Here is a 15,166-nt window from a genome sequence, read left to right as displayed (position 1 = left end):
AGGGACCCCATTAAGTAAAAACCGAAGCCGATACGCGAATGGGACATGCTCATTTTGTATGGGAGTCTATATAGGAAATTGTTCTCCTGGGTCACCAAGAAAAGTCGTCCAATTTAAAGAATTCCGTTTGTTTTTAAATTTTAGCTAGATTGACTTTGTGGTTGATTCATTATAACATACCTGATAAATTACAAAATGCATAGTTTTGAAAGATATGATTTTTATTTTGTTGGGACACGAGATAACATAAAATAGTTGATCGATCAATTTCACGGAAGTAGGTATTGTTATTTAAATTGTTGGTAACTTGTATTTGAATTTGGTTCTTGTTAGGGTTCCATAGTCAACTAAACGGGAATCCTTATATATATATAATAGTTTCGCCATGTCCGTCTGTCCGTCCGTCTGTCCGTCCGCGGCTTTGCTCCGTGATCGTTAGTGTAAGAAATAATTATCCAATAAAAAATAACCACCCATTCTAACTTATGAATCATGGGTCCAAAAAAATAAAAAAAATCGTAGTATTATATTATTATATATATGATCAGTGAAGTTGTTTTTGAGTTATTTCAAAAAGTTTTACCTTCTTAGTAAAACACGTACAAACCGCTGCGTATTTATGTAGGTACTCCCTTTTGCTTGCAAAGTACCTACATGATACTTACTAATAGCCCCCGATCAAGGCAGCCCATCGTGACAGAACCCTACGGAACCCTACACTGAGCATGCCCCGATATGCTCTTGGCTGATTTTTAGATCATAATACAATAACAAAAATATGAATAGCAATTTTGTGGCCTTTCTCTATGTAGTACAAGTAACTTCATTAATTCGAAACCTGATTAAGCAACTTTCGCTCTATCGAAAGAAAATCACGAACGCAGGTCTAAAACGCACCATTAATTTTTTTTTACAAGGTTTGCACAAAATCTAAAAACATACAAATTGCTTCTAAAAATGCGTAAATTTAGTTTTGACTGAATTTATCGATTTTTTTGGTTAAAAATAACATTTTTTTTAAGCCACAGAAGGCCTACCGCGAACACCTAAGTTCGCAAATTGCGGGCATCTTTTTCTGTCACCCTAATTACCCCTTAATTGACGTTAAAGAGAGAGACGCCCGCAATTTGCGAACTTCGGTGTTCGCGGGAGGCCCTCAGGGCGGAATCGCATGAGCGGCTAACGTTCATTGGTGCTGGTTCAATGTGTCGTTCCGTGGCCGTCGGGTAAGAAGTAAAAAGTGAACTCATGTAATGTCATATGTCCTATTTTTTTTGTAACAGGTTCTTCGCGGTGCTGTACCCGCTGCGACTGCCTGCTGCCCGCAGGAGGAGCAAGCAAATGTTGTACTGTGCGTGGGCTATGGCCCTCGCTTGCAGTTTGCCTCAGGTAAGTTTAAATATACACAGTTTTTTTTAACAATGTGAACTTCGGGGTATGGCTAAGTACATTTAAACAGAAAATTTCAATATTTAAAAAAATATGGGTTATTTATTTATTTTTCGTAAAGGTAATTAAATTCTGCATAAAGCGATGTTGTAATATGGGCATGTCAATCTTCAAAACTTGCAAACCCGTTTTCAAACGACTACTTCGCAAGCATCTTCTGTCAGAAGAACTTAAATAAGGTTCACCTTCATGTATATATACATAATTATATGTACATAATTATATGTATTTTTATACATTATACAAGTAGTAGTATTTAACTATTTATATATTTTTTACATTATTTGACTTCACGTTTAATCTGTTCCTTATTATTTGTTATTATTTTTTCCTGCACCAACATACACAAATGTCTCTGTTTGACCCAATGGTTGACTGGTAGAGAATGCCTTTTGGCATTAAGTTCGCCATTTGTACATTTTTCTTTATGTGTGCAATAAAGTTTAAATAAATAAATAAACTTGACCAAACAATTGAATACTTTGACATATCAATATTATTTCGAACATCGATCGTCCGAGATAGTACTTGCGTTTAGTAGCAATTGCATAAACTCATACTAAACACTAATCAGTATGTAAGGAAGCCCTAAGGCAAGTGTACACGTTCAAAGGGGCCTTCAAAGAGTAAAGTAAGTATATATTGTAGGTATTGTAGGTTAAGAACCCTCTTGAAGCATTTTATGGAAACTTATTTTAAAGCACCTTCTCTGATTTTATCCCGAAACTAAGTATGTATATATATATGTGTGCGTGCACAGCTACATAAGCATTCTTATGTGTACTTTCGTCCTACATAATATTAAGTCTACTTGGACGCTTTATAAGTAAATTTTTGGTTTAGTTTTTTGTACCAAAAATCTTTTATTAGTCTGGGAGATATTTCATTTTTGAGAGTTGGTAGCAGCAAAATATTTCTAAAGTTCATATTTTCAAGTAATTCTTAAAGACTAAATAAAAGCTTCTAGCGCACTCATGAACAATTATAATGTTCATATCTTTCCAAAAAAGTCGATGATGAAAAAGATAGATAATAGAAGATATAAAAGATAGAGGTACAATAATTTAGAGATGAAATCGGGGAGGGGGGAGATGACTGAACGAGATGCTCTTACGGAACTTTCAATAGGAGTAGCAGAGAAAACGCTATTATTGTTCGGTTTTGTCATAGTTTCGCTTGTCTTTTCTGCCTACTTCTAAAAAGTCCTAAGTGACGTAGACGTTTTTTGTAATGTTGCCCACTGTTTTTATGGTGAACAATGAACCCGACTAAATTACGTAGGTTGTTTTTGGTATATTGTCAGGAATGTTAAAACGTGTTTCTAATTTTGTCGCATTGCGTATGTTCTGTCTCTCACAGGCGCACGCGGTATAGCACATCTATACGATCCTACCATCTATGTTTTTACATTCATTCATTTATACCTTTATAAAACATAGTTTTACATGTCAATACAAAATTTCATATTTAGAACTATTTATAGCTAACTTACATAATATAACATCAGTCTATTATAATGTTAGGTATGTCAGGTGGGTACAATTATTATTCCAGTTGTTTTTATTTATTGTTATTTCTAGCTTTCGCTGTTTATACTCAGTACTTATAATTATATCAAATAAGGCAAGTTAAATTAATATATTATATTTCTAGTTTGGGATTGTGAACCAGTTCAGGAGTGCACGCCGTTGAACAACACCGATACGTTACAACATCGATACGTTACGACGTATTGAGTGATCGGGCCTAATAAATAGACGGGTAAATAAATATTCTTGGGCACGTTTGCCAATTAGGAATTCCAGGAAATTGCAGGTTGGAAAGTAAATTGTAATACGAAACCGGAAACTAACGTATAACGAACACCGGAAAATACGATCCTGATGCAATTTAAGCACGTTTAGGATTGATGTACGGTATTTCAATTACAGTAGAGTTCAGGTATAACACCGAAGGGGCCGCTGAATTTTTTTTTTTTTTTTTTTAATACCATGAGGGTGGCAAGCAAGCATACGGCCCGCCTGATGGTAAGCAGTCACCGTAGCCTATGGACGCCTGCAACTCCAGATGTGTTACATGCGCGTTGCCGACCGTTTAAAAATCTGCACACTCCTTTTTTGAAGAACCTCATACTGTAGACCCTCGGGAAAATCTCGGCAGGTAGCTCATTCCACAACCGGAGCGTGCGCGGGAGGAAGTTCCTCTTAAACCGCACAGGGGAAATTTTCCCAATTTACCAAGAATACATTAATTGTCCATTTTTCTTTTTACGTACCTACCTACACGGTTCATCATTGGCCTTCGAGTCTATTACTATACAATCAGTGTTAGGTAGGGCAACTACACCTAATACTCATCGATACAATTCAAACATCCACAAATACAACTATAGGTTTCGCTGTTTTATTACAGAGTTCCTATGGTCATCTTTGTCCATAATCAGATTAGCTCGATGGTATCACAATATTGCATTGTCACCCGACTTACATATGTATGTAAAGTTTTAGTTTATTCGAATTTAGCTTGCAAGATTTTCCCCGAACATTTGTAAGCTTGTAAATGACGTATAAACTTTTGAAATCCCCTTTGTTCCAGAGCGTGGTGTTCAGCGTGAAACAGCATCCAGTAGTCCCCGGATTTTCCCAGTGTGTCTCCTTCGAAGCCTTCAGCTCACCATACCAAGAGGTACAGTCATATTCTAAACAAAATTAGAAAAAAAATATTTTAATGAAGAATTAGAAATAGTTTAGAAGGTTAACAAAGAGAGTGTATAAGGGAAAAGTAGAAGGGGTAGACCTCGGAGGATTTTCTCTGATCAAATCGGGGAAATCCTAAAAAAAGACCAGGTCAAGAGCACCCTTAACCGACGAGCGTGTATGAGGAATGTTATGAAAGTGAAGGAAGCGAATGAGGTATGTCAGGATCGTAGCAAGTGGAAATCCGTGGTATCTGCCTACCCCTCCGGGAAATAGACATTTTTTGTGAAAATATATGGAAGAAGTGTCATGGTAAATAGTAAGGCTACGAAGCCGCATTGTATTGCAAGTCGGTGCCAAGCCAAATAGTTATAATACTGGTCAATAATATCCCCCCAAACAACTAAAGGATGATCACGCTAGACCGGTCCAGGGCCGCGCCGGAGCTTCCGGCGCTTCGTTTTCTATGGAAAGCACCACGTGATCACCGATCAGCCGTCATAGAAAATGACGCCCCGCACGGTCTAGCGTGAGTCATCCTTGACGGACAGCTTTCTTTCCTGCTTATCGAACCGCAACAAGGTCGGCTCGACAGTGCGTTAACGCTTTCAAGATTTGGCTTGGCACCGACTTCACGCATACCAGTGTCAAAAACTTATGGAAGGTAATATTATACCTAAAAAGCAATTTTATCCTTTTCAAGTCGGTTTGTTTGTTTATTAGTTAGTTTAATTATATGCCCTCTGAACAGGTCGCATACAACGTGTTCTGCTTGTGCGCGATGTACTTTCTACCACTAGCTGTCATCACCGCCTGCTACGTGCGCATCTTTGCTGAGATACACCACAGCAGCAAGGAGATTGAAGGTGAGATTAGACACAACAGAAATCCAATTAGAATTTAAAAAGCCCCAAAAATACTTACAACCCATGGGCAATGTATTATAATAATTGACAACTGGGAATGCCAAACATTCGAAAGCTTACAATGAGATTTTACCCGTAGGTAAATTTAGAAAACAAAAACCTTAAGAGAAAAATTGTGTGTCTGGTTCTCCATAAAAACGTAGTCTCCATTTTCCTCTATGTAAAATACGTTGTTTATTAACTAAAGCTTTATTAACTATAGGTACGATAAAGATTTTTTCATGTAGGAATATTACAGTGCGCTTATATGAACGTCAAATACGCCTATAGTCAGTTTGGACCCGGGTATGTCCTTAAACTACGTCCACAAGAGAGGTATGGGCATTGTGAATGTCATCTAGCTCTGTGTGGTAGGGTACAGCACAGCGGATGTCATTCCAGATCTAGAGCAGAGCCCAACTGGGGAAGTACCTCACCTTACAGAAAATCGCAGCCAAATAACACTAGACCCTACTCATAGTGTTGTGTTCCTGCCGGTGAGTAAGGTTGCCAGAGCTCAACGAGGGTGAGGGGGTCACTTTCTATGGGAGTTAGAAGATTTAGTAACTTTTTAGTACTTTGGAGGACAATTTCTCCCAATAGGTTGAGTTTGGGCAGCTAAAAAAAATAAGTGTCCGTTATTTTAGACTACTCTATAACATATATAAATATAAATCAAATCGGAACCGGACAGTTGGGTGCCTTTCCTTGTTAGTGAATTTTAAATAGAAAAAATACAATAGGTAATTGGAAAGACGAATGAAGCCATTAATTGCAATAAATTAAATTAAATTAGATGTCAGCTGCACGAACGAATTGGCCTGTATGTGAAAGATACAAGTACATTAAACGCGTTATATTATCTTGCAACAAAGGCTCCAGAAATCCCCGAATTCCGTTAGTATAATTCCGGGTTAAATTATGCCTCGAGCTACGCAAAGTGTGGCAAATTAACTTGTTAAAACGTCTTTCAAGCCTTCATTCCTTCCAAGCCGAACCTCAGGTCGGACACGACTTTTCTGACTTGTGTGATAATCATCTTTGGATTTTACGGGCCTATAAATTCCGGTCTTTTGATAGGCTTGTGTGGGGACAGAACCGACACGTAGTGGTCCCTTGGAGACCTCTTTCTTTGATACCTTTATTTCAGGCAACTGGCAGCCCATAGATAAATACCTTAAGACCAGCATACACATTATAACAATTAGATATCATACAAAAGAAAAAGTGACCAAGTCCACCGGTGGCCGAGGCGGGAATCGAACCCGCATACCACACCCACCACACCACCACCCGGTCACAGCGGTACTCGTCCCAAAATCTCTGGTGTATGCTATCTTTGAAAGGCTAGGCGCCTTAGGGTTTTTTTTTCTTTATTGTATGATATCTATTTCAGTTTATAATTTATATATAGTAGTGTAACTACTTAAAATAAGTATACTTAAAATAATTTGACGACCGGTTTGGCCTAGTGGGTAGTGACCCTGCCTATGAAGCTGATGGTCCCGGGTTCAAATCCTGGTAAGGGCATTTATTTGTGTGATGAGCATGGATATTTGTTCCTGAGTCATGGGTGTTTTCTATGTATTTAAGTATTTATAAATATTTATATATTATATATATCGTTGCCTAAGTACCCTCAACACAAGCCTTATTGAGCTTACTGTGGGACTTAGTCAATTTGTGTAATAATGTCCTATAATATAAAAAAAAAAAAAAAAAAACAAATCAAAAAAATATTCATAAAATAATCTGATTTGCTCCTTAGTTGCATTATAAAAATATATTTAAAACTGAATACTACAAATCACATTAGTTACATGCGCGCCGACCCTACTCCGCACCCTCGTTGAGCTCTGGCAACCTTTACTCACCGGCAGGAACACAACACTATGAGTAGGGTCTAGTGTTATTTGGCTGCATGCGGTTTTCTGTATGGTGGAGGTACTTTCTCAGTTGGGCTCTGGGCTATAACCACGAAAATCCAAGTTCGTCAATTGCGGGCATTTTTCTCTGTCACTCCAATTACGTCTTATTGAGAGTAAAAGAGAAAAATCCCCGCAAATTTGCGAATTTCGGTTTTCACGGTATTGTCCCTCCCTGCTCTAAATTTGGAATGACATCCGATGTGCTATGCCCTACCACATAAAGCAAGATGACATTCACAATGCCCAAACCACTCTTTTGGACGTAGTTTAAGGACATACCCGGGTCCGGGTAATTCATTTTCTCAAACACTGGTTTTACCACAAACAGTTCTATGTCGGTTATTTGGAATAGAGTGTACATAATATTTGCCGTCCCTCTGGATGCCTGCGGCTACAGCAGGTGTGACAAAGGAACATTGCCAATATTACGTCTATTGGAGGTCTATGTACAAACAATCCGGTTGTACAGTCAGCATCAATAATAGCGGATGAAACAACGCGCCAAAAGTATCTGATATTCCGGATAACTTTTCCAAATAAAGATAATTCTCTAAAATTTACTTTCAAAAGTATATCTTTTACAGTCTAAATTGTTAGAATATAGAACCATCAGCTTTTGTTAAGGTGTTACAGAATGGTAGATACTTTTGAAACCTTGTTGGATCCGCTACTTTTGATGCTGACTGTACATAGACGCAATGAAAACTGGTTCTTTTAATATTTCCAAACAAGCAGACCCGTTTTCATTCATCTTCGAGTGTAGGTATATAATATTATCTCGGGGAAACTGCTGAATTTGCCGGGTTTACACGTGGAAGTTTGGAACAATTATAGTTAACTACATATAGTTCATATCATAAGCGCCGGTGGCCTAGCGGTAAGAGCGTGAGACTTTCAATCCGGAGGTCACGGGCTCAAACCCCGGCTCGTACTCGGCTTATGTACCTACGAAATATCATTTTATTTTTACCAGTCGCTTTTCGGTGAAAGAAAACATCGTGAGGAAACCGGACTAATCCTAATAAGGCCTAGTTTACCCTCGGTTGGAAGGTTAGATGGCAGCATTGAGGTATACTACTAGAGTCGGCATCAGATCTCCAACAAAATGATTCCGCACCTCATTTAAGTGCCGGCACTTCATTGCGTTTAGTACGTCGCCGACTAGTCCGACTACTGGCGAGATGGCACACCTGTAACGACACGATCTATATATAAGCAAAGAGAATAAGTTATATATATCTTATTAGTAGGTAGTTAAACGGATAGATAACTAAAAATACATTTAATAAAGTGAAAATAGAAAAATAGATGTCCATTTCGTTTATACCTTCGTTTAAAAACTCATTTATACCTAGTTAATTTCTTAACTCCCTCGGGAACAATATAGGCCTTTGTCCTTCAGTACTCCTGCATGAAATAAGATCTATTACCACCCGTGGGAAGGTTATAGCTCATTTCATCTCAGTATGCTGGCATACAATAACAACGTTTACGAGCAAGTGATTAAAATAATAATATTTATCTATTGGAGTCAACCCTTTAATCAAGATTATTGTTTATAAAGTACAAACACAAAACTTTTACTTTTGATTGACTCGAAAAGGAAGGAGGAGAAGATTGAATTGGAAAGAGTATTATAATTCATTATTGTTTGCAAAAGAAACAAAGAAAGGCCTTTCGCTATGCAAATATGTGAATTTGTTTTAACTTGCTTTCGTGGCTATAGAGAATTCTATTTAATGGTAGCTTAAATCCAAATTCCATTCCAGTGAGGTATGTTGGGATAGTTGCGATCAGGGATAAATGCGGATAATTAAGTTATATGGAGCGTTATTTTCGATTGAAAGCCACACCTTCCAACAGTTCCAACACCTGTTTCTAGGCTTCCATATCACAGCGAATAACGCATATATTTTTGGCGTATTGTTTAAAGGGTTATTTAAAGAGATTTTTTACGAGTTAACGTGTGATTCGCACTTATCCGTTGACCCAACCCATGACCAGCTCCATGACCACCCCAATGACCATTCCATGACCAAACCCCATGACTACCCCTATGACCAACCCCATGGCCACTTCATGACCAACCTCCTGTCCAACCCCATGTCCAATCCCATGACTACCCCCATGAACAACCTGTTGACCATCCCTATTTTAATATATATATATATATTTTTTTTATACTACGTCGGTGGCAAACAAGCATACGGCCTGCCTGATGGTAAGCAGTCTCCGTAGCCTATGTACACCTGCAACTCCAGAGGAGTTACATGCGCGTTGCCGACCCTAACCCTACCCCCCTCGTTGAGCTCTGGCAACCTTACTCACCGGCAGGAACACAACACTATGAGTAGGGGATATATATCATTCGCATTTCAAAAATAAATTTCTTTATAGATTTCGAGTAAAAGAGTCAAGCGCTCGAAAGTCAAAAACCACCCCCCGGTCTCTCCTTTTAGTCTAAGTTCAAACTATTTCCTTGATCATTTGATATAGAGGCGTAGCATGTTACCTACATATTGCATAAATTTAAGTGTGTGAGTGTGTCGCACGTATCCCGGGAACACGCACTTGCCCTGACAAAAAATGACAAACACCGACTTTGAGTGCATAATACAGTAAAAACACCACCTTGAATGGAGCAGTGAACTAAAAATATGTTTGCAAAGTCCACTCCATACTTAATAACAAGTATTAAATTTTCGAAATGTCCTTACAAATGCGAAGAAAAAAAAAACACAGAGGCTTACCAACTTGTCGAAAAATAAGTCTGCATTTACTCCAATATATACCTCATATCATATCCACCTATAAGATAAAAATCGCGTAAAAATCATTAACATCGTTTTAAGTATATTCTAAGACACAATGTATTGGGACCGTGCGAAGTGCGTGGTGGGGGTAAGTAAAGCGATCCCAGCGCATAAGGTGGTAAAAATTTGAACTAACTGCGGATAGCGTCTTTAACATTTCGTACAATTATATGGCTCGAAATGAAACTTTGATTTACGATTACTCCTGAAATATTCATTTAAATTGTAAGGTGTAAGGGACCATTGTAATCTGTATGAAATGCTTAATATAACTAACGTATTTAATTTGATAATTATTAATACTGTATCCGTGTAAATAGCTTTGCAAATGCCACATACTATGTGATCTTTTTCTAGAAGTTAAGAATGGATATAGTAAGTTATCCTTAAAAGATAGACATTTCACATCGCGGACTTTTTTGTAGACCTATGAATGAGAAACAACCCCACCATACATTGTGTTGTTATAGCTCAAATGGATTAGGCAGCGTTTTCGATTAAAGCTCCTAGCCAGCGTGATTTTTTCCGACAACATCGTTATATTTCAAACAATTTACACAAAACCTTAACAAGTTATATACTTAAGCCTTCCTCAAGAATCACTCTATTGATAGATGAAAGTCGTATGAAAATCCGTTCAGTAGTTTTTAGTTTTGGAGTAGTTTTATAAGATGTAGTGAATTGACGTTTTCCCCTAGAATTGCGGACACTAGGTTGCGTGACAGTCGTGCACGCTCCCAATTGCGAATTTTGTCATGTTTAACGCGACACAAGCAACATCAAACACACTGATGACAGCATACATTGAAAATCCTTAAATCTCAAAATCTTTATTGTCCCTTATGTACAATAAAGTGTTTACATACAAACATACATACATAATTATAACATACATACATACATATTAAATTTGTATGAAATAGAAAATCTTAAGATTTCATAATTATTAAAAATTGTTAATCATAAGTTATATCCGATATAACGATATTTAAAATCGTATAACGATTACAATATATGTTTTAATTATTTGTTCGTGTTACAGGCAACATCCGGTACCTATATCTTTCAACAAATTGGAACCGTTTAAAATAATAATCAAATAGAGAAATTTTTCGTTTGGTGTCGTTTGAAATCGATTTTTTATATTGCATTCTATTCGTTTCCGGCTTCTGTCCAATTTATTTTCCATCTGTGGTGAGCGAAGTCTTTGAACCACAAAGAGTTCAAAGCGAGAAGCTAGCAAACGAGGTGTCCACGGCAAACAGGGGTTTTTTAGGGTCCCGTTAGCCGCGATGCTTAGCAGGGAGCGTGACAGACGCCACAGCCTCCTGGCTATAGTGGATACCGGTTAATTTTTTGCCGAAGAAAAACATGGGATCCTGTATACTTTTGAGGAAATTCAAATAGGTCAACGAGAGCTCAAGTGTTAGGGTCGGCAACGCGCATGTAACTCCTCTGCAATTGCAGGCGTCCATAGGTTACGGTGACTGCTTGGCATCAGGCGGGCCGTAAGCTTCTTTGCCACCGATGTAGTATAAAAAAAGAAAAGGTGTGTGAAGTGTAGGAGAGATCGGCGCTGTGAAATACGGCGTGTTAGTGGCTAGCTAGGTTGACTTCTTAAATAAAACTCACATAGTGCAGATGACGCAATCTGTATTATATACAATACATCCACTTCATGTTTGTCAGGAGGGTAACAGCAGGAGACACGATAATACAATTCTACTATTCATTATAATATTAAATTAGTTTAACATAACTCACATACAGCGGCCATCATGGTAAGCCATCAAGGAAGAGAAGTGACAGATTGAACACAGGTGTTGCCAGTGTTGAGAATACAATTTCCAACATGAAGTACCTATACACGATAACTTGACCTTTTGTATTTCTCACATGTTTTATTACTATTTATGATCCTTCGATATTTGAGAATATATTTCGTAACTTCAAAAGGGAATGGAGGGAATGAATGTAATATATAACACACGCGTGTAAAAACGTAGACGAAAAAAAAAACAAACTTGAATATTAACGTTGTGCATTTTTTATATTCTGGAGAAATAGAGTAGCTGTTTTATAAAAAGAGATAATTCTCTATTATACCTACATAAATAAATTTGAGTGTGGAAGATATTTTGAAATGCGAAATTTAGTGTTAATATACAACATATACAGAGTAATTCATGAGACGTGAGCAGAACTACATCCTACACAATCAGTAAATGGTAATGAATCGTTCACCATCATAGTAAAACAATCACGCTTCTTTTCAGTACCCCCCCCCTAGTGTAAATTTTATCGACATCATAACGTGACGAACGCGTTTGCGTTAAGTCTCATTTTGTATAGGATTTTGAGTTTCCAAAACGTCCCGCTTGGCGCGCTCTTTCTAAATCACATACAAAATGAGACTAAACGCAAACGCGTACGTCACGTTTCGAAATCGAATTTATTTACACTAGGGGTACTGTTATCTATTTAACTTTTTGGTAAGGAAAAACTAAAAATGTCAATGAAATGTGTAGTGTACGTATACAACACAACACTTTGATTATGAAGAAAATAATATGTCACACTTGAATGAGACGCGATTTTTCAAAAGTAACCAGGCTTCGATGACATTCAATTTGCACGTCACCATGATGTCACGTGTCCGTCTTACGAATTTTCAATCTGACGGTCACGTGACCTGACTCGAGTTTAACATTTTTTCCCCATCACAAAAAGTGCACAGCGCCGCTAAAGAAGTATTCACTTCAAAAATCATTTAATATAATTGCCGTTTACCTTCGTAATATTTTATTTATTAATTTCAAATCAAACTATTACGCATTTTTAATTTAGTTGCGCCAAAATTTTATAATGCCATTGTTTTTATTTGTCCTTAATTTCAAGACTACCGGTTTTGACGACCGGTTTGGCCTAGTGGCTAGTGACCCTGCCTACGAAGCTGATGGTCCCGGGTTCAAATCCTGGTAAGGGCATTTTACATGTCAGCAATAAAATACTCAGAAGAAATTAAATATAATATAATAAAAACTCATATAACCTCTGCTCATGAATGCGTGGTTAAAATCTGCGGGGCTTAATTGGCCCACGGTGTATAAATACCTACCACGGATATAATAATAAGTATATTAAGTATCGTATTAATATTTTCTGTGGCAATACTGTACCTATTCACTTGATGAGTCGGGTTGTTTGTATACTTATGATTGATATGTCCAAAGGCTCGATACGTCGAATATGTTGTCATTTTCCGCCTTATTACAAATGTTGCAGAAATATAAACATATATTTGACGTCGACGTACAAACAAAGTCAGCCGAGTCGTTGTAGAAACCACAGCAACGGATTAACAGACTTATTGAGATCAAAGAGTTGTTGGAAGTTCCATTTATAGAGCCCGTGCACGCCACCTTGTGACCTAAATAGAAATTTAAATTTGACACTTACATTTCATACCAATTGGGACCGTGCGAAGTGCATGGTGGGGGTAAGTAAAGCGATCCCAGCGCATACGGTGGTAAAAATTAGAACTAACTGCGGATAGCCTCTTTAACATTTCGTACAAGTTATATGGCTCGAAATGAAACTTTAATATACGATTTCTCCTGAAATATTCGTTTAAAGTGTATGGTGTACGGGGCCATTGTAATCTGTATGAAATGCTTAATATAACTAACGTATTTAATTTGATAATTGTTAATAATGTATCCATATAAATAGCTTTGCAAATGCCACATATTACGTGATCTTTTTCTAGAAGTTAAGAATGGGTATGGTAAGTTATCTTTAACAGATAGACATTTAACATCGCTTTTTTGTAGGCCATTTTTTTAAATTTCATTGTATGAAATCCAAAATCAACAATAATCTCTCACCGATCTCCTTAATTGAAGTTGTTTTTTTTTTCTTAAAAAATATAATGGACGCGTGGCGGCACGTGATTGGTATTTTTCTCACAGTTCACTACAGCGTATCGAAAATAATCTTATAGTTGAGTTGGGAGCCCATACATGAAAAGTACGCAATTATAGTTTGGTATACGAAATATTAATTCAACCATTACAGTTGACGAGTAGAAAAATTGGTTTTACTGGGTACTTATTTAGTACTTCTCCTAAACAAGAAATTGTGACATGTTTAACTGCTTAATGTCCAAGCTTTTTTTACGACTATGAAGAATTACTCAAAACTACCTGGGCGACCTGGGCGAGTCTGAGAAGTGCCCTAAGACTATCACAGCTAAACATACCATGGACATTTCTGATAGGTTTTCAAGGTAAAATGTGAACTGACAATGATTACTATTTACAATCGATTTCTGTGTAGATCAGTACCCCTAGTGTAACTTTGATCGACATCATAACGTGACTAACGCGTTTGCGTTAAGTCTCATTTTGTATAGGATTTTGAGGTTCCAAAACGTCCCGCTTGGCGCGCTCTTTCGAAATCCAATACAAAATGAGACTAAACGCTAGGGGTACCTGTATTTGATTTCAGTGATCCTAAAAACTAATATGATCACATGAAGGCTTTCCTTACTTTATTTTATTTAGGTCCTTTTTCAGAATGAAAGGTCAAATATTAAAATATAATAAAAAAATTGGGCCACCAAAGTCAGACAATACGCTCGGGTCAGAGAAGTGCCCTAAGACTATCATATCACAGCTTAACATACCATAGATATTTCTGATAGGTTTTCAAGATGTCGCTTTTCTACATTGTCTCAGGTCTGGGTGTTTGTGCTACCTTCGTTGTTTCTGAATTCCATAACAAAAGTGCTTTAGCTACTTACTTGTTATGTTATCCACATTAATTTGTTTGTTTTTTCGATATTCGTAATCTCAACCTTACAGCACTTGTAACGCCATCTATTGTCAATTTCTCTTATTACATAGCTCGTGAGCTATGGTTCAATTTAGGTCATAGTAGTTGGTTTTTATGTCATTATCCGAGAGATGGTGTCACAAAAACTACCCTAGAAATTGTATTTAAAATTTGTATCGGTAAATTTTTCTTTTTGCACTATTGCTTCATAAGTCTCAATAAAATAAAAACTCGAAAGCATAAATCTTATTCACGTAATCAGTATAGGTAAATGTTAGACATATTTATGAGAAATATTATATTGTTATCTCAAACATTAACTACATTTTTTACTAAATTAAACTTGTCTAAAACAATAAAAATTAAAAAATTATATATAAACTTGAACATATAAAAAAAAACAAAAGTTAGTCACCGGGCGAGATTCGAACCCGTAACACTCTTTTCTAGCCGTCCGCGTCTTAACCCGCTGGACCAGACGGACAGTGGCCGGCATCACGAAATTAGCGACCATATTCGTCGAAAGGAAAACGCATGAA

The 15,166-nt window shown here is 37.1% G+C and overlaps 1 protein-coding gene across 1 annotated transcript in view; it reads left to right on the top strand.

The window, feature by feature from the left end:
* Positions 1–1,119: 1,119 nt before the first annotated feature.
* Positions 1,120–15,166, top strand: part of LOC133527114 (adipokinetic hormone/corazonin-related peptide receptor variant I-like) — a 37,310-nt gene continuing 23,263 nt past the window's right edge. The window contains exons 1-3 of the mRNA XM_061864004.1: positions 1,120–1,389; positions 4,045–4,134; positions 4,897–5,011. Of these exons, the coding sequence (XP_061719988.1) occupies positions 1,261–1,389; positions 4,045–4,134; positions 4,897–5,011 (334 nt within the window). The 5' untranslated portion in view covers positions 1,120–1,260. The remainder of the gene's footprint in view (positions 1,390–4,044; positions 4,135–4,896; positions 5,012–15,166) is intronic.

Source organism: Cydia pomonella, chromosome 17 (genome assembly GCF_033807575.1).
Source record: "Cydia pomonella isolate Wapato2018A chromosome 17, ilCydPomo1, whole genome shotgun sequence".
NCBI lineage: Eukaryota > Metazoa > Arthropoda > Insecta > Lepidoptera > Tortricidae > Cydia > Cydia pomonella.
Note: the sequence above shows the minus strand (reverse complement) of the source record. Positions and strands in the feature narration are given on the sequence as shown.